General features: G+C 45.0%; 1 protein-coding gene across 1 annotated transcript in view; it reads left to right on the plus strand.

The window, feature by feature from the left end:
* Positions 1 to 16,872, plus strand: part of man1a1 (mannosidase, alpha, class 1A, member 1) — a 163,760-nt gene extending 146,888 nt beyond the window's left edge. Inside the window, exons 6-12 of the mRNA XM_079996727.1 lie at positions 3,044 to 3,167; positions 3,354 to 3,447; positions 9,207 to 9,322; positions 11,430 to 11,649; positions 11,882 to 12,054; positions 13,001 to 13,116; positions 16,656 to 16,872. Of these exons, the coding sequence (XP_079852853.1) occupies positions 3,044 to 3,167; positions 3,354 to 3,447; positions 9,207 to 9,322; positions 11,430 to 11,649; positions 11,882 to 12,054; positions 13,001 to 13,116; positions 16,656 to 16,782 (970 nt within the window). The 3' untranslated portion in view covers positions 16,783 to 16,872. The remainder of the gene's footprint in view (positions 1 to 3,043; positions 3,168 to 3,353; positions 3,448 to 9,206; positions 9,323 to 11,429; positions 11,650 to 11,881; positions 12,055 to 13,000; positions 13,117 to 16,655) is intronic.
* Positions 16,873 to 20,163: the final 3,291 nt, after the last annotated feature.

Consider the following 20,163-nt stretch of genomic DNA (forward strand, 5'->3'; position numbering starts at 1 on the left):
AATTCCGTCAAAATCAATAATATATAAAAAGTCTCATTTGTGCAGTTATTCATATGTGCAAATGTATACAGTGCAATTAGCCTCTATAGAATTCTGTGCAAAAATACAATATGGCATAATCATGTAACAGGGGAACAGAAGGGTACCTGTTATAGCCTAGCAACGAGAAGATGATTTGCGTCTCTATAAACAAGGCAAATGTAACAACCCAACACACACCCAACAATGTGTAAACCCCTGTAATTTATGGCTTTATTCCATAGTTCTTTTCAGTGCATTTCGGTGTGGTTTAAGATAGACATCTAAAGTTAGTATATTCATCGGCAGAAGGAAATTGCAGTGTCACAGCAGCTTACATCAAAATAAGCAACAATTAAAAGTAATAACCATTGAAAAATGTTTTTTGTGTATTTGGCAATATAGAATAAACTTTTAAGAAATTTACAATAAGCAATACACTGTATCAACAATCAAGTCTTTCTTAAACAAATGGTTATAACAATATACACTACTTACAGAGTCCTTAACTGAAGCACCTCCTTGATCGTTACTCCTCGGAGCACCGTGGTTGTCTCCGTCTGTTGCTGAAGATGCTTCTCTGCTCTGCCACAGTGTCATATAGGGGGTGGGAGGGATTGTCCAGGATGGCCTGTAGTCTAGTCCTCATCCTCCTGTCAGCCACCTCCTGCACAGAGTCCATGGTGACACCCAGGACAGCACCAGCTTTCTCTAAAAACATGTTCAGACTCGAAGCATCACCTGCCTTGATGCTGCTGCCCCAGCACACCACTGCATAGAACACTGCACTGGCAACTACGGACTGGTGGAAGATTTTTAGCCAACCCTAACCCTTCTCCTACAGGGATTCTACATTACCGCTCCAGTCAAGTTTGTTGTCCGTGTGCAACCTCAGATACTTGTAATCCTGAACCACCTCCACGTCCTCTCCCTCGATGGAAGCAGGAGGACCTTGGTCCTTCTGAAGTCCACCACCATCTCCTTTGTCTTGCAGATATTGACCAGCTTGTTGTTCTGCGCGAGTGAGTGAGTTTCGAACCCCCAAAAATGTGCACACACAATTCACAATTTGTGCCACCTTTGGTGCTCTTTTCCAGCCAAGGGCTTTGTTGCTGAGTAGGGTACAGGGGGCTGAGATGACCCCCACAGACACAGTGCGTCCGGTTATTGGATACCAAAGCCCCAACACTGATGAGCTCATCATGACAGCAATGTCAATCCGCGGTTGAACACAAACTCTAAATTAAACCAGATTTAAGGAACAGGCATTTGTATGTAACCAAATTCAGGGACGGAATGACTGTTCATGCTATCAAAAATATCCTTCTGTCTTGTCCAAGTATTAAAAAAAAAAAAAAAAAAAAAAAAAACCTGCTAAAAATAAAAACTATTTCCTTTTTTCATGTCAAAGCCACAGCAGATGATAGTTTCTCCAAGAGCTTCGGCAGCTTGGTCGCCAAAACCTTTTATGAAGAGACACTCCTCACGAGTGTTTGGAGGGCGTCACGTGAACAACACACAAAAAACAGCCTCCAACTCAGTCTATGGCCGTCTGATTAAAGCTGCCGTAAGGAATCCAGGCATTAACAGTCATCAGCCCAGATTATGTTCCGTGACCTAGAATCTCACTCTCTTCTGTCTCTCTGCTTTCTTCGCTGCCAGTTATGGTCGTGATTTGCCCTGTATTCGGGGGGCATGATTTAATCCACGGTGTAATGGGAAACAAATTGTGGCTTGCGCATGATGGCTTGAAGGCGGAGAGTAATTAGTATGCTCATCTAGTCCTTTAAATAGGTGTGTGTGTGTGTATGTGCTGTGTGTTCATGTGTCACAGGCGCTTCCCCTGGCAAACCCCTCACCTCCATCTCAACTCTCTCAATTGCTGGCTGCCGCTTCCCTCTTCAGCTGATGGGGGAAGCGTTTTCCAAGACCTTGACTCTGCGTCCATGTGTGTGTGAAAGTCGGAGTGTGCCAATCATTTTCTTTTCATTTTCAAGTGCCAATGTAAACATGTTTCAGTGGGTCCTTGTTTTGTGTGTGTGTGGGTGTGTGGGTGTGTCATGGAGACCACAGACTTCTAAATTGACAATTTGTATTCATGAGTGGCTCTGTGGCATAAGACCAGGTTCATCAGTCCTTGGCTTTGAAGTCATCTGCCACTAGCTCTATTGATCCAGCCAAGACACACACACACACACACACACACACACACTCACATACACACACATCGCCATTAATTGCTAGCTCCCCGGTTACGTGAGTCAAGATTTCACCAAACCTTTAATTTGTAATTGTGAAATGAAATGCATAAATGTCAGGTCGGGTCGAGAAAACGTGGCGAAAGTCACCAAGATATTGTTGCATGAAAGGAGCTGATTGGTGTGTACTGTCTGCCCGTCGTCATAGTGATTAATCACAAAATGAAGTTTCAACGTTCCCTTGTTTTGAAAACATTCACTATCAATAACACTGTGATGGATGACCACTGTTGTTTGAAATTTCCCTTCGGGGATGAATATTTATCTATTTTTATAGTTTCTAGTTCTTCTCCTTCGCACTTGACCATTGCTTTTAGAACAGAGTATATCAGTAGCCAGACTGACGAAGCTCAACCGCAACAAGATGGAAATAATCCTGGTTGTCTGACATGTGAGAAGATTCCACTTGGAGTCCTGGATTCATCTGTGAACAACATCAAATTTAACTAGTGTCACTGTCTGTTATGCATGAGGTCATTTGCATAAAAACAACAACATCGCATTTCGATTTGAAGTTCAGCGCTGACATGTTGATGTGGAAGTTGTAATGACATTTGTTTTCGTTCCACTTCGTTCACTTTTTTACATTTTGGAGGTAAACGTTTGACGCAGTGTTTTGAAGTGGGAGATTTCAGCGAAACTCTGAAAGGCTGACTATGGCCTGTCATGTCCATCACAGCCAGCTCCACCTAGAAGCCCAAGGCCGTCCAGTGTTCCCACTCATAACTCCAACTAACTCCCCTCTCTCGTCTTGTCTCTCGCCCCAGCGGGATAGGAAGGAACTGGCCGTGGGCCTCCGGAGGGAGCAGCATCTTGGCGGAATACGGAACTCTGCACCTGGAGTTCATGCACCTCAGCAAGCTCTCCGGGAAACCTGAGTTTGCTCAGAAGGTACTGGGAGGGGAGAGAGGGATAGAGAAGTAGACAGAGAGAAATATAGATGGGTAGGCAGACGAATGTCTAGATAGACAGCCAGACGGATATTAAAAGAAAATGCGCTACTTCAGGCGAGTTAAGAGCAATTGACTCGTCAAAGTTGTTAACATTCGTTAATGTGGATTTCTGTTTGACCACTAGGTGATGAACATCCGGAAGGTTCTGAATCGTCTGGATAAACCCCAGGGCTTGTATCCCAACTACCTGAACCCCAACAGTGGACAGTGGGGGCAACGTGAGTCCATCTTGGTGCCCCGCCCCCACCCTCTCCATACCTCTCTCTATCTTTCTTTCACTCTCTCTTTACTCCCCCTGCTTAACCTGCTCCCGTTTGACTTGCTTTTTTTTTTTTTTACAATTTGACAAATACATACAAGCGTTTATATTTGTTCCTCCTCCTCGTCGCCCATCTCATCCGACTCTTTAAGTGACATATCTGCAAATGTTGAGGGGTGGGGGTGTTGACAGGGTGTAATTTGAAATCCATTTCTAAGCTTCAAATGCCCCACGGTTGAACAGGTAATGGCAGTAATGGCAGTAATGGCGTGGGGAGCTGAGCACGGCATAGGAAGCACGGTGCACATGGGGTGACCCCCCCCCCCCCAAGGGGGGAACCTTGAATCTGGACAGAACTGGATAGGAGCGACCTCTAGTGGTCAATGTAGCATCAGCAGATACACACCAAAGATTGGTTTGTTTCTAACACGTGATGATATGCTGTGACGTTCAGCCCCGGGTTTTAAGGTTTTGGCGTCTGTATTTTCTTTATTTTTTTATATATATATATATATATATATATATACACACACTACTCACAAACAGTTAGGGATATTTGGCTTTCGGGTGAAATTTATGGAAAATGTAAAAAGGTCACGTGACAGTGACATTATATCATGAAAGTAGGGCATTTAAGTAGAAGCATGCAATGGTGATTTCCTCATCTCAAACAATTTATTGAAAAAAAAGGCAACAACAGTGGTGGGTTTACCACAACAAAAAATGTCAATGTCTCAATAACTTGTCATGTGCCCTTGAGCATCAATTACAGCTTGACAACCACGTCTCATGCTGTTCACAAGTCGACTTATTGTCTGCTGAGGCATGGCCCCCCACTCTTCTTGAAGGGCCCTCAGGTCATTGAGGTTCAAAGTGTAGGGCAGTTCTGTATTGACTAGACACACCTGCCCACACTGTAACACCACCACCACCAAAGGCTCGTCTGGTGACAGTGGCTGATGCATAGCGCTCTCCTTGACGTCTCCAACATCGTTGGCGGCCATCATTTCTGCTCAACGTGAATCGACTTTCATCAGAGAACATCACTGAGGCCACTGGTCCCTCGTCCAGTGTAAATGCTCCCTGGCCCGTGCAGGACGATGATGGCTGTGCCTGGTGATGTGGTCAGGTATCCTTGCAGGTCGTCTAGCACGCAGACCACGCTGATGTAAACAGTTTTGAATGGTCTGACATGACACTTGGGTGCCTCTCACCTCCCTTAAATGTGCCTGGAGTTGAGTGGCATTCATCATCCGGTTCCGCAGGAACCGGATGATGTTGCAACCTGCTGATGACACTCTGTGACACTCTAAGCTCAGTGGCCACTTCCCTCTGACAACATCCTGTTTGAAGCCTCACAATGGCGAGGTACTGTTGATCAGTTGTTAGGTGTCGTCTTGGTCTCATGATGTCAAAATGTGAACAGCATGATGAAGAGAACTGTTTAAATACCAATTCTAATTGAACCAGGAAATGTATTGGTCGATTCATGGATCAAACACCTGTTGTGAATTTTGCCGTTCAGCTCCTTGTTAGAGAACAGCAAATTGTGCTAAAAGTACTGAAACATTGAACAGTTGGACATGTGCATTCAAAAGTTTAGAGAACGTCAAATGAAGTTCACCTGTAAAGGTTATAGTGCATTTTAGGTTCATCCTGAAATTTCACCCGAAAGCCGTATATCCCTAACTTTTTGTGAGTAGTGTATATATATTTTTTTTTAATAATTAACACCATCTTTATAGCGATGGCATATATATACACCGATCAGCCACAGCATGAAAACCACCTGCATAATATTGTAGCTCCCCCTCGTGCCGCCAAAACAGCTCTGACCCGTCCACAAGACCTCTGAAGGTGTCCTGTGGTATCAGGCACCAAGACGTTAGCAGCAGATCCTTTAAGTCCTGTAAGTTGTCTGGTGGGGCCCCATGGATCAGGCTTGTTGTTCCAGCACATCCCACAGATGCTTGATCGGACAGACCCTAACCCCGGCCATCCACGTGATGTAGAAGAAGACGTGATTCATCAGACCAGGCCACCTTCTTCCATTGTATTAGTGGTGGTTTTAATGCTGTGGCTGATTGGTGTCTGTGTTTTTCTGTCTGTGTCAATATATACAGTATATCGATATATTAGGGCTCTCAAATTTAACGTGATAACATTTTAAAACAATTTTGTTTTAACTACATTTTTTTTAACACATTAACGCAACGGGGAGCAGGGAGCAGAGCCTCTGCTCCGTCCCCGTATCACTGATCACGCAGCCTTTTTATTGAGAGAGAGAGAGAGAGAGAGAGAGAGAGAGAGAGAGAGAGAGAGAGAGAGAGAGAGAGAGAGAGAGAGAGAGAGAGAGAGAGAGAGAGAGAGAGAGAGAGAGAGAGAGAGAGAGAGAGAGAGAGAGAGAGAGAGAGAGAGAGAGAGAGAGAGAGAGAGAATATATCCTGGGGAAAACGGGAGGGTTGACAGGTATGTGCGCTCATGCAGGCAACATGAACAGAAAGACAGACTCTGTCAGACAGAGCCGCAAGCATCATAGGCAGCCTATGACGCTTGTGGCTAACAGAGCCTATGATAGACGAGCAACTACCTGGACAAGGACACATTCATTGACACACTTACAGACAAATCAGTGTTACATTCAGACCAGTGGTGCATTGTTTATGATTTTTGATTGGATTAGAAATGAGCGGGACAGAATATGATGAACAGCTATGTAAACGCTAAAAGCAAGTATAGCATTATTATTTTAAATGTGGTGAAAGCCCGGACATTTTAGTGTTTTACAGAGATTTGTTGGGCTTGAGTTTGTTTCTATGCTAAATGCAGTACCTTTGAGGGTCTCTGGACAATATTTATCATTGTTTTTGGTTGTTGATTTGATTTGTTGATTTCCGGTGAACATACATTTGCATAAAGCAAGCATTTGTGTCCACTCCCGTGTTGATAAGAGTATTAATCACTTGAAAAACATCCCTTTAAGGTACATTTGAACCGATGAAAACCTGTACGACTAATTTGTGATTGATCGCGATTAACTATGGACAATTACGATGAATCATTAAATATTTTAATCAATTGACAGCCCTAATATATATGTATGTTTATTCTTTAGTTTGAGTGCATTACGATTTTGTGTTAAGTAAAACTAAAGATGTCAACACTACCATCAGTGGCCATGTACCTTTTGGAAGGACACGGTGACACTGTTGCATTGCATGAGATCCAAGTGGCGTTTATCCAGGTGCTTGTCTGCCAGCCCTGAGGACGTACCATTCCATCACTTTTATTTTATACTCAGATCTGTGTCTTTAATTCCTGTCAACACTTCCCTTGGACATTATGTGCTGCCTTTATAGGATATTCAATTCATTCAAGAGATTCAAGAGGTTTATTTTGTCACATACATATACATACTTTCATACATATACGCAGTGAAATGTCTTTGCAACGCACATGGAGATTATGCACAATAGTTACTAAACCGAACATAAATATAAGTACATACATACAGCATTTTTCCATATAAAATGAAATTGCACAAACTCAAGGTGCTATAAGTCAGACAGTGCAACAAGGCTGCTGGAAATTGAAGTGAAATCACCTGCAAGTACACAGGCGACATGCTAAATTAGGAATATATTGCAATGGAAAAGCATTGCAGTGCATTGCTCACTTGGCGCTTCCCGCTCTCCAGCTTTTGTAGTGCTCTCTACAGGAGAAGTGTCTCCACAGGCCTCTCACTCACAGTTCAGTGGCTCTCATTTACCAAAGAGCTTGCTCCTTCAAAATGAATCAAACCATTTTTAAAGATTTTTGGATTCAAGGTGGGCTTGGTAGGCTGCTTTATCCATGACCGGTGCTTTTCTTACGTCCTTCGGCTTGCATGTGGCATCCGGTTTAAAACCAAAATAATCCCATATAGGATTGCAGAGGGAGACAGGTGCGCATGGAGGAGTGCTTCGGGGTTCCGGCGCTCGTCTCCGCTCCCCTTACCCCCCCCCAGCCCACAGTGAATATATCGACAATCGCCGGATGTTGTTGACTGTTGCCGGTACAAAAATGTTGACACATCACCCAACCCCAATTCAAGGTGTGAAAAGTGAGATATTCACACATTTTGTGAATAGAACAGCATGGCAAGCTCTAACATTGGCCCACATACATCATACTGTAAATAGATTTTATAGTAAGTTAAGTTTGACTGCTGTTGTAGCTTCAGATTTTAACATTGCGTCCCCATTTCATAGTAGAGTTTGGAAACACAACCGTGTGCAGGTGGGACAGCTTAAGGAAAGTTTTGTGCGTGTGTGAATGTGTTGTGTAGCTTTTTCGCAAGTTTAGACCCTCATATTTTTATCTCCCAGCCATCTCTCCTCTGACAGTTCTGAACTGATTATCAGTCGCAACTTGCTGTTAAATTGAGCATGGTGTTCGGCTAAAGTCAGGCTCAGCTCACAAGCCAGCCTCAACATGATCCCGTCTACACACCCAATTGGCAATCTCATCCCGGGAGCCTCGTGCCATGGGCACGCTACATGGCTTGTGATGGGTAATCTTGCAGTCTTGGGGTTTACACACTACATGACTGATCAGCAACAGGGGTCAGACATTACAAGATCTTTCACCAGGAGGAATCCCTGACGAGTCTGTCGGGTCTCCAAACTGCGTTCTGTCACGAAAACACACATGAGAAGTGACACCGGAAATAACGCGATACCATGCGTGGGACAGGATTATTAATTTTTTATTCAACCCACCTCCACTGCAGCGCCTCCTTTTTATGCTGTATCTGACCGCCAATGTCATTTCTGCTGTCATTGATGTTGCTCTGTTCTGTTCCCTTGGCGGGTCTTTGCTGCTGCTCTCCTCACCTTAGGCTTTACATGCAGGCTCATGGAAGAGCAGGGAGGAGTGCTCTCCTTGCCTTAGGCCTTCAGCGCGTGAGCGTGGGAGGGCGCGGAAGTCCCAGAGCAGAGCTGTACCGCCAAATATACCTTTCTGCAATTGAAGGCTTCTTTGACAAAGTGTGGTCCTGACTGAAGTACATTTTTCAGTCATATCGTCAGTTCACTATGAACACACATAACGATCACCATCATCGCAAAGTTGGATAAGAGACAAAGAGACAGTGACAGAGCAGACAGGACACACTACATTAAAGATAACGTAACTGAAGACAAGTCGTATGTCCTATTGAAAATCTGCCGATCATGCCCAACACCAGCTGGTGGTCCCATCTTATGATTCTACATAGAAACTGCAATGGAAAGCTTTCATATCTATCTCATTTCAATTCCCATGAAGCATGTCTAATTTCATGATTAATGGGAATGTCCAATTTAACATTAATAACAGTAAATAGTGAGCCATATGCAAGGGGAACAGCTATGTTCTATGTTGTTGCAGTGTAAGCTACGTTGCTGTGGACTATTTTTCTTAGGGGAAGCTCTAAAGCTATGCAATGACATTTCAAATCAATATTATATGTCAATTTATTATTAAGTCGGCATCGGGGTCCTAATGACTCTGTCGCGGGTTATTTCCCCGATAATGACTGGCTGACTGCACATTATCCCTTTCTTGTGAGGTGGAATCTAGGTCCCCTTGACAGACGACCAGGACATTCTGCCGTCCTGGAAGAAGTGAGACGTTCGTTCCTCGGTGGCGCGGGTGGGTGTGTGTGTTTGTGACTCGGTGTGTTTCCCCGTCCTCCAGATCACGTGTCAGTGGGCGGTCTCGGGGACAGTTTCTACGAGTACCTGCTCAAGGCCTGGATCATGTCGGACAAGACCGATGAGGAAGGCAAGAAGATGTACTATGAAGCCCTGCAGGTAGCTCCATTGTGCGCGCACACACACACACACACACACACACACACACTCACATTTACACTCACACTCTCAGAATCGGTTTTATTCGGCAGGTACATTTACAAGCAATTTATTCTGCTGAGGTTTTGTGTGTTTGACTAGAGACCATTAGCATTAAAAAATATAAAAGGCTTACCGTCCGAAAAATTGCAGAATAATAATACAATTTAATCCAAAAATTTAATAAAAAAAGAGGATAAATAAATAAAATTGCAATTCAATTGTCAAATACATACAAATAGTTAAATAAATATAAAAAATAACTTGCATACATTCATTCAAAAGAGTGAGTGAGTAAGTGTTCCCAGTACACGGAGTGTTTTGTTCCGTTCCAAAAGGAAACGGAGCGGCATGGAGACGCACACTGGTGCGCAGCCTGTGCACACATCGCAGGCGCACCGAAGATACATTCCTCATGAATATGCATATCTTGCCCAGACAAACCGCTGTCTGATTGAAGAAAAAATAAATAAATAAATAAAAAAAATGCGCCTGGGCATAAAAAGTGCACCATGGGGCATCGTGGGGCAAAGGGGCAGGTTCTCGGGCACCCTTCACCCTTCGATTTGATAGACTCATCCGCTCTTAACGAAACAAAAGCAGTTATTTATTTTCCCTGAGTTGCAGTTCCCTTGGTGGGAAAACGCAACCCCACCTCCGTGCTCATTATCGGGATGGCGGAGGCCAGGTGGCCTCCGTGCACCAGCCAGATGAATACATCAAAAGAGTGTGGGCAGGCCCCGCTAAAGCTAATCAGGCCAAATGTGTCGTTCATCCATCTACTTTTTGATTTTTCTCAAGCGTACAACGACAGGTGCGCTGCCTCCACAGAAGGTGCCATTCTCCGGCCCACACAGAAGATATAATCAGTAGGTGGGGGTGAAAAGAAAAAAATGTCACACCTCCCTGGGTCCGTATGGTAATGGCACGTAATGATGGAGCGTCAAATTCGGGGCATTCACTTCACTCCCAACACCTGCACGGTTATTGGGCTCCGAGTGGCACCCGCCGATCAATCTGTCCCTGCTCTATAATCAGGGTGGTTTATTCTCCAACATAACAAAATTATGGAGCGTGTCCTGCGTTCAGCTGACTGGAAACGGGACTTTTGCTGTGCATTCTGCCGCCGGTGTGACTGAGGCTTCATCTTATCAAAGGGTTGTTTAATGATCGCAGACAAACTCTTCCTCCTTAGATTGAGGTTATTTTCTGACTCTTTGCCAGAGTTTCCATCTCACTGTTTTGGGACTGTCCATCTAGCCGTCTGCATTTCCTTGTTCCATTACTTTTACATTCCTTTTTTTCTCTTACAACTAACACAACCCTTCCACTAAAACAAAAAAACAGCCAGACTGTTGAAATATAGCATGGTGCCGGCAATAGAAGTGCTTTGCCTTAATTGGCTTAATTGGCCCCCAGGGAACCAACCGATTCAATTTGCTGTAAAAGTTCAGGGGTCCTTTGTAACGGTTAACAAGGTCAAAACTAGCAAAGCAGAATGCTTTGTCATAGATAAGCCCAAGTAAAAACAGATGTACCAAATTTAGGTTTCAGTTTTAAATTCAGTTCTATTCCAGGCATCACCTTTTTTGTGAGTAGATAGCCACGTAACCCGACACAAACATTGAAATGTGAAGGTGAAAGTAAAAAATGAAAAAATAAAAAAGCACATATGCCAAGAACATTCAGTTTACCCTGGCACAGAACTATCGTTTTTCAACAGGAAACCCCTGGTACGTAGCTCCCTACTTGGCTTGGAACTTGGCTTTGGATCATGATTAGACCCATCAAGGAGGTTGACTGCTGGTGTTTTAGTGTTGACCAGATCATGATGGACTGCGTTAACACGGATACTACTACATGATGTGTTTAAAGTGAGGTATTGAATTTTGCTGAAGCGTGAAGATAACGTGTCCAGTGATGTTCCGGGGGACAGTCTTCCGTCTCTACCCCTCACTGATAGGGGTATAGCCTGGGGAATACGTACTGTGCCGCCGCCGCCGCCGAGTGTTTGCGACGACCTCACGGAATTCCGGTGCGTCTTTTTTTCTGCTTCTGTGTCCGTCAGGCTATTGAGACCAACCTCATGAGGAAGTCCAGCGGCGGGCTGACCTACATAGCGGAGTGGAAGGGGGGTCTTTTGGAACACAAGATGGGCCACTTGACGTGCTTCGCAGGAGGCATGATCGCCCTGGGTGCCGACGGGGCGCCTGCTGACAAGACGGGCCACCAGATGGAGGAGGCCGCAGAGATTGCCCGCACCTGCCACGAGTCCTATGCCCGGACAGGTATGAGTCCTCCGGGAAGTCCAGATGTTTGCTGCATGCTTTATCGTGCCCTGATTCACAGAGCACGCCTCCCATGTTGAATACTCCAACATTATTGAGTGATGCGCCCGCACACTTAAAATGCTCCGCCTTTATTCATGACACGAGGTTTCCATCCAAACAGCCTTTTCATTTTTAAACACACGTGTGTAGGTATATCGATTTTATAATAAGACATTTATACCTCCCTAAGCTCTGAAGCTGGGCCCAGAGGCGTTCCGTTTCGATGGCGGTGTGGAGGCCATTGCCACGCGGCAGAATGAGAAGTATTTCATCCTTCGGCCCGAAGTCATCGAGACCTACATGTACATGTGGAGGTTCACCCACGACCCCAAATACAGGGAGTGGGGCTGGGAGGCCGTCCAGGTAACTCCTCTAACCCGCTCACCACATTCATGTCCAGATACATTTTAGGTGGTTTTTTTTTGTTAACAGGATCAAGAAGAACACAAGCACTACATGCTCGCCCTTAGCAGAGTACCTCCGGCCGCGCCGCCATAAAGCTCCATCAACCCAGCTCCAAATGGCTTAGCTGGCTACCGAGCTACTCAACCACCTCAAGTGGCAACATGAATATTTTGCTGGTGGACACCTTTTTTTCCACCAGTGTTACACCTCCAGGCTCAATGATGAGATCTGGCATCCCAGAACCACCCCCTCCATACCCACGTCCAGCACCCCCAGCCTATGACCATTAGGTTATGTACAGTGATAGTCCTGAACTACCACCACTGGCTTGCCCTACTACCCTTGATCCTTTACCACCACCAATACCACTAATACTATACAGGCCTGCCCAGTAGATATCTTGTATACGAATTCAGAGATTCCCTCTAACATCTCCAAATCCAGCAATTACGACACCAGATGATAGGACTGGTTAATGACGTCAACTGAAAATATGCCGTCAGCTTGTGCCGACAAAAACTGGAAATGCAACCGCAATCGTACAACATTAAACTGCAAAGCCAAACGTCAAGTCTCCTCCCGGAACCTTCGCCGGGATCCTGTCTGTGGACGGTCAGCTCTGCATTCAACAGCATCAGCCCGGCTCTTCTCCAGGATAAACTCTCCCAGCTGAGCGTGCCCGACGCCACCTGCAGGAGCAGGAGTCGGCACGTGAAGCGGCATTTGAATTCAAAGTGCATCCGTCCAAATTAATGTTTATTTGCAAGTTTGTCAATCTTGCGGGGTGCATTTATTTATTTTTGTCCATTTTTTTTTTTTTGTTGTTTTTTTTCCAATTATTACTTAAAAGAAAGATTTGATCCCATTTCTTTTCACCCCACGGTGTCTCCGCTGTGTCCTCCAGGCCTTGGAGCAGCACTGCAGGGTGGAGGGAGGCTACAGCGGTGTGAGGGACGTCTACGCCTCCACACCCAATCACGACAACGTCCAGCAGAGCTTCTACCAGGCTGAGACGCTCAAGTAAGCCGCAAGCACGCACATCACACAGGGGTTCCTTCATCCCAAAAAGAACGGCACTTCCATGCAACGCTATATCTCAAGTCCATCAAAATATGTAACGTCAACATATTTACAATAACCCTAACAACATCACATTCCTTCCCTGGTCTAACACTAAGTGCATAGGCTGGGTTCGTAGTACAGGGCGATAGAGACCCTGTAAAACCTTTAAACAGCTTCTATCCCACTCACTATCACAAGTTCTACATTCGTTTTTGGAGTTCATGGTTTATAGACCTAATTTACCCGAAATGATACAACTTGTTTTGGAGTAAAACGGGAACAGTTTATGTGTGATTTATTTGATGACCAGGGGAAAAGGACCACAGCAAACTCCCATTCTCTGATTGGAATGTCATGAGCACCTCAGCAGGGGCCTCGTCCTCATCAGTTGAGTCATGGTCATATGGATCATAGTCAGTGTTCCTTCATCTTCCTCTCGTTATTCAGGTTTAAGGCCCCAAAGAACCTTCATTTATAGCTCAGAGAAAATATCTGTTTATCTGAGGAATCTTGAAGTGTTATGCGACCTATGTTAACCTAACCCCATATATGATGAACGAAAAGTATCAATCGGCCAGATTTGACCGGAACCCTTTTCTCATTCAAATAGGAATGTGTGCATCTTGTAAACCTTAAAATGGTCTTTTAAAGCTTAAAAACTGCCTTAATTCAGTATCATTCATGTATTATGGCACACTCCCATAAACCCCATGTGTGTATATTTGGGAGTTTAGGATGATGAATACAGCAGCATTTAAATCAACTCTTTTTTTTTGTTTTTGCTTGTCAGAAAGACGCAAGATGTATTGGGGGATGGGGGGGATGGTAGCTCAGGAGGTAGAGCTGGTGGTCTAGTAATCCAAAGGTCGCTGGTTCGATCCCAGGCTCCTCCTGCTAGCATGCTGTAGTGTCCTTGAGCAAGACACTTAACCCCTAATTGCTCCTGATGGCTGCGTCCGTCGGTGTTTGAATAATTGTAAGTCGCTTTGGATAAAAGCGTCTGCTAAATGACTAAATGTAATGTAAATGTAATGTAATGTATTGCTCAAATAACTCTGCTTGTAAGATGCTGGAAGTTGTTAGGATGCAGCGTGTTGCTGTGTCGGTACCGGAGAGATTCATCTCCTCTGGGTGAGAGGGCCACAAAGCCAATTTCCAAAAAACTGCCGCATCGCTTTAGACTGGTATGGGATAAACGCTCCATTGTAAAATGACTTGTCACTGGTGTTCTGAGTGACATCTACTTCTTACAACCAGTGTTGGGAAATCTACTCAAAAGCTGCACTTGAGTTAAAGTAGAGATATCTTACAAAAAAATGAAAAAGTCTCTCACTGGAATACTACTTGAGTAAAAGTCTTAAAGTGGCTGGTTTTAAAGGTACTTAAGTATCAAATGTCAAATTAAATGCTGTGGGAAGCCAGACTTTTTATTTGCTATGAGCTTTTGTTTTGCTCTGATTTTATTCTGGTTGCCAATATTTCTGTATCTCTCGGTAAGTACAGTATAAGAGGCACTTCATTCGGTAAGACGCATCTTTCACTCTGACATGAAACATTTGTCGTAAACGTGACCACGCGTGTCGGTCTCCATCAGTTGTAGCGAGTGCAGGTGGAGCAGCATCGCTGCTGGAGGAGGCCGTCGCTCTTCAACACGCTGCTCTGGTTGTGTCTCTGGGACACGGCTGTGCTTGTTCAGTCACAATGCAGCAAAAACTAAACTCAACACGGGCAGGGTTGCCAGGTCCCCATGACAAACCCAGCCATCCCCCAACACGCTGACAGACACGGGAAAACAGCGGACGGCTCCAGAGTGTTTACACTCAGCTTGCTGCAGAAATGACCCTTGATTCACCAACATGAACCTGGTGATAACCGGCTTTACTGACATCATTGTTTCCCAGTTTTCCTCCAATTTATTTTGTAGTGAGTAACGAAGGTGTTCAGGCGAAATGTATTGGGAGTAAAAGTAAACTTTGTCGGGGCTAAATGTAGCAAAGTAAAAGTCGACAGAATTATGACACAAGTAAAGTACAGATACTCTGAAAAATACTTAAGTACATAAACAAAGTATTTTTGCTTTGTTACTTTGCAGCACTGATTACAACACAATACTTCACGTAAATTCATGGATTTTCACTCTTGACCACACAGAAATTGTGTAATTAATGATATTTAAAAAATATGAAATGAATGGAAGAATTGGAAAGATGTATCGATGATGACGTGCCTGCGTGGCCACACACTGGCCACCACACACACACACACACACACACACACACACACACACACACACACACACACACACACACACACACACACACACACACACACACACACCACGTAAAGTTGACACTGAGCAGATAGCTTGATAGCAGACCACCACAGACTTTTATTGAACAGTCTGTGGTGGAGACAAAGTCCTGTTGACTACAAGACAAATTTCCCCGTTGTGGGACTGATAGGGTATATAAATAAAAAAAATAAATAAATAAAAAAAAGCACACACATAATAAACACAAATCTAAATATATTTGGTTTTTAGGTTCTTCAAAGTGGTGTGTGTGTGTGTGTGTGTGTGTGTGTGTATGTATGTATAATAATATATATACAGATTTTTTTGTTTAAAAATATAAAATAAAATGTATTTATTTCATTTTCTATCTAAATTATTGTTTATATCTTGTGACTAAATGGTTTTGCAGCACCACTAGAAGGCCATGGCGTTCTAGATATGACTAAATTACAAATATCTGTAATAAATCTGATACCATTAGGGCTCAAAAACGGTATGGAAAACACATTGTGAGGTAAAAGTTCCAGCGCATATGACTTAACCTGTGTCTGCCAATGCTACAACATGCACAAGGTTTAGTCTGTGTTTATTTGGGGTCGAGCACAATTTTATTTATTTATTTATTGATGCCCCACAAATGTTTTCACTTTTCAGCGTCTTTGTGGCAACTCTTTCAGGGAGACAACAATGTAGTTTGAGGTTGAAATCACAGTGTTGAGGCTGTTCAAATCATGTGATGTTACTGCTTTGTTTTACTCCAAATTGTGCAAGTTTTTCAACAAGAACAAATCTTATCACCACCCGGGATCACATGTCCACTGCCATAGCAACCGATGACAGTCGATGCAGAAATGTTGCCATGGTGACTTGGCCACTAGGGTGAGGTCACAACAAAGTTTAAGTGATGTTTGGTGATGCTGGACATGCACATTAGTCACAAATTACGGTCCTGAGGTCGTCATGGCGACACCTATTTAAATCCTTGAAGGAGTCGTTGGTTGGACGGTCCAAACGAGAGAAGGTTAATCATGCAAGCCGTTTCAAATGATCTTTCATTTTTTACCTTTACATTCTGCTCTGCCAAAATGTCAATTGGTACTTGCCCACATTTATATCTCCAAAAATCCCAAGTCCATGCCCGAAAGGTCTGAAAAAGTATTAAGTTCCGCTCTCTCCTTCTGCGTCTGGCTCTCGTCTCCACCAGGTATCTCTACCTGCTGTTCTCCGACGACGACCACCTATCGTTTGAGCACTGGGTCTTCAACACGGAGGCCCACCCGCTGCCCATCATCAAGAAGGACGAGGCGGACCAGCCAAACGAAGTGGAGTAGAGTCTCACCAGGAGCCTCGCCCAGCGCTGCACACACACACACACAGACACACACACACACACACACACACACACACACACACACACTTGCACACACTAAGACCAAATGCAGTGATTATGATGAGTGCGGAGCTGTGTATCTAAAAAAAGTTAAAAAAGTTAAAAAAAAAATTTGAAAAGTTTGTAGTCTCTCTCCCTTATCCTTATTTCCAAACCCCTCCAATCAGTCGCCTCTGACCTACCCCACTCCACCCTACCCTACCCCGCCCCACAGACCCACCGTGGGCTTACAACAGCACACAGGACTGACAGCAGAGCACACACACACACACACACACACACACACACACACACACACACACACACACACACACATACACACACACACACATACACACACACCCCGTCTCCCCATTCAGTTACTGTGGCTACTGCTGGGACGACAAGTGTCCTCTTCCCCAAAACTCTACAGTATCCCTCTGCTTCTCCATCCAGAGTGATGGTAGGAGAGTCACTTCCTGGAAGCCTTCCACCCCACCGGCCCTTGTGAACCCTGTGTGTGTGTGTGTGTGTGTGTGTGTGTGTGTGTGTGTGTGTGTGTGTGTGTGTGTGTGTGTGTGTGTGTGTGTGTGTGTGTGTGTGTGTGTGTGTGTGTGTGTGTGTGTGTGTGTGTGTGTGTGCGTGCGTGCGTGCGTGCGTGCGTGCGTGCGTGCGTGAGATTTGTGGCTCAAGTTAGATCCTGACCTGCTCTTCACTCTCCCGTGGCCGTCCTCAAATCCTCCCTGCACAGACTTTGGAAAGTACCGCGCATCTTCCCGCTTTGTTCCTGGGAAGAGCGATCCGACCTTCAGTGCCGCCTCCATCACGGCAGGGCCGACGGACGCGACGTTGGAATATCCGGGTCCGTCACCCAGCCGACGCACCTTTCCATATTGTGGCCGGAGCGGACCACAAATCCTGGTGTTTTTAAGACGCTCTCGGCGTCATGGGAACTGGAGTTGAAAACAGACTTTGCAGGCACGGGCCACAAGGTAGACTGGCAGAGGGTCTCTGTCTGCCCCCAGCCCCTGGATGTTCTCTCCTCCATGAGGAGACACTCTCAATGCTCAACTTGATGTGAGAATTCACCCCATCACCGTCGCCTACACACCCACACACCCACACACCCACACACCCACACACACACACACACACACACACACACACACACGCGCTGGGCGTCTGTGGGTGTGCGGCCTGACACATTTCTGTCCCTCCATACAGACTTGAGCGCTCACTAACCCCTCATCACTGGGCGACACCTGTGAATTTCGGAGTGATTTTCCAATGTCCAATCCCCCGCATAGTCCCGTAACTAGTTAAAAATTGGTCTTTTAGTCTTCAATCTAGTGCCTTCACTGACGGGGGTGGGTGGTGGGGGCGGGGCCGGGGGCGGGGTGGGTGATGGGTAGTTAAGTAGGCAGAGAAGTAGCTCACGCAGATGGGAAGTGGTACAGGTTTCAATAAAATCTTAGAGCTTTAAGTCAATTCCAGCTCCTCAACAGAGGATTGTACCAAATCCAGGCATGAATTAAGGGATTATTCTTCAAGAAAATATTGAGATGTTTATAAAGAGAGGAAATATACCCATACTGTTAAATCTCCATTGCTCGCTCGCTCCCTGGGTTTGCAAGCCCAACATTTGGACCACAGCCTGTGAAAACAGATCACAATTTGGTGCCGCCTTCCATCTCCTCTCCAACACTGCCATCTGCTGGAACTTTTTTTGTTCGTTTGTTTGTTTTTCCACTTCTGGCCCAAACTGCTCCTGGAATACTTAATTATTTGGAATTTAAAAAAAAAAAGCTTAACAGAACAAAGCAGGTTAAAAAAATAAAAAATAAATAAATCTGTTGCTTTCCACATATGACCTTGATGTAGCGCTGTATCGCTGGGGGTTCATTACGTACGCCGATTCAGTCCGAAGGGTTTAAATTCACACTTTACTTCGTCACCGTCGCTGGGCAGAGTTACAACGGCCGGTTGCCGTCGTACAGGCTTTTCCTGAAGAGCTGGGACCATTTTTCAGTTTGGGGCGAGTGCAAACATAACACGGTGAAGCTGGAGCCGTTTGGGGAGAAGACGCAGCCTGAACAGTGGAGGGGAACCATTCAGGTGTTTTTAAGAAGATCTCATCTCTCAAAAGCGACTTGTTGATTTAGCACGCTCGCTATGGTGGGGGCGCTCGTTACGGAAAGTCCTTATTAGAAACGTCCCTACACCTTATTAGAGGAACCGGCGGCATTGTTTTGTTTCTGTTCATTGCACTGAATTCAATTGGCTGAACCGATTGGAGCAGGAAACGTCTGCGAGGCCGAGCTGATCAGGGATCAGTACGACCACCGCCCGGCTGCCCAGGCCTGTGCTCACATAAGGGAGAGCTGCTGTAAAACGACTAAAACCACCCACCCCCCCCCAACCCCTGCGTGTGTGGGGGGGGGGGTCTCCTCTCAGAATGTGAAATTTAGTAAATCGCCTTCATCGAAAGCAGAGTTCAAATCGATCGGATCGTCTGTCATTTTAGCGTCGCGTCGCTCGGCCGGTGTGAGGCTCGGCGAGGCGGTAACGCGTAGGACCATCGCCTCTATCCTCCTCTCACGTTCATGTTATGATTTCTTCTCACTGGTTGCAACAGCTCTGCAACACGAGTTCAGAGCTGTGAAAAAGGAACCCCATATCCAAATCGCTGTACGGACAATGACTTTGTTTGGTCTGTTCTGTTTTTGTTAGTTGTCGTTGGAGGACGTTGTTCTCCACGTGCAGATGTATTATAATAGTAATAATAATTATTATAGTAATGGTTGATTTTTTTTTTTTTTTTGCTGTTTGTTAATTTATTCGATAATACTTCCCTGTAGGATTTAGGACACCTCTGAGTGTCGCCGGGGGAAGACACCCGAGTGGTGCAGGTTATTTCAACAACCTGGGAGGTGACGATTCGTATGAATGTACCATCAAATGTGAAGTGACGTTTCTATTATGCCTTTGTCATCGTATTTTGATTTGTTGGGTTGTTTTGTGTGTTTGTCTGGGTTTTTTTATTCTCCTCTTAGAAAGCACAAAATAATTGAAGCAATGTGTCCGGAGGAACGAGCGGCGAGTAGCTGTTAGAAGCAAAATACAGAGCCGATGTTTAGAATGTACAATGAGGGGACTTAGAATGAATCAGGTGACTGGCTGCCTCCGCGGTAGAACCTCATTCGTCAGAACGCTGTTGAGGGGCGTCAGCCGGCCCCAAGGTTTGCTAGACCCCAGTTTAAATGAATCCATGTGAAAACGATCCCAAACCGGTCCCGAGGGGTTTATTCAAAGTCTGCCGCGAACGGATATATGAATATATCCT

This window comes from Zeus faber (assembly GCF_960531495.2).
Source record: "Zeus faber genome assembly, chromosome: 2".
Lineage (NCBI taxonomy): Eukaryota > Metazoa > Chordata > Actinopteri > Zeiformes > Zeidae > Zeus > Zeus faber.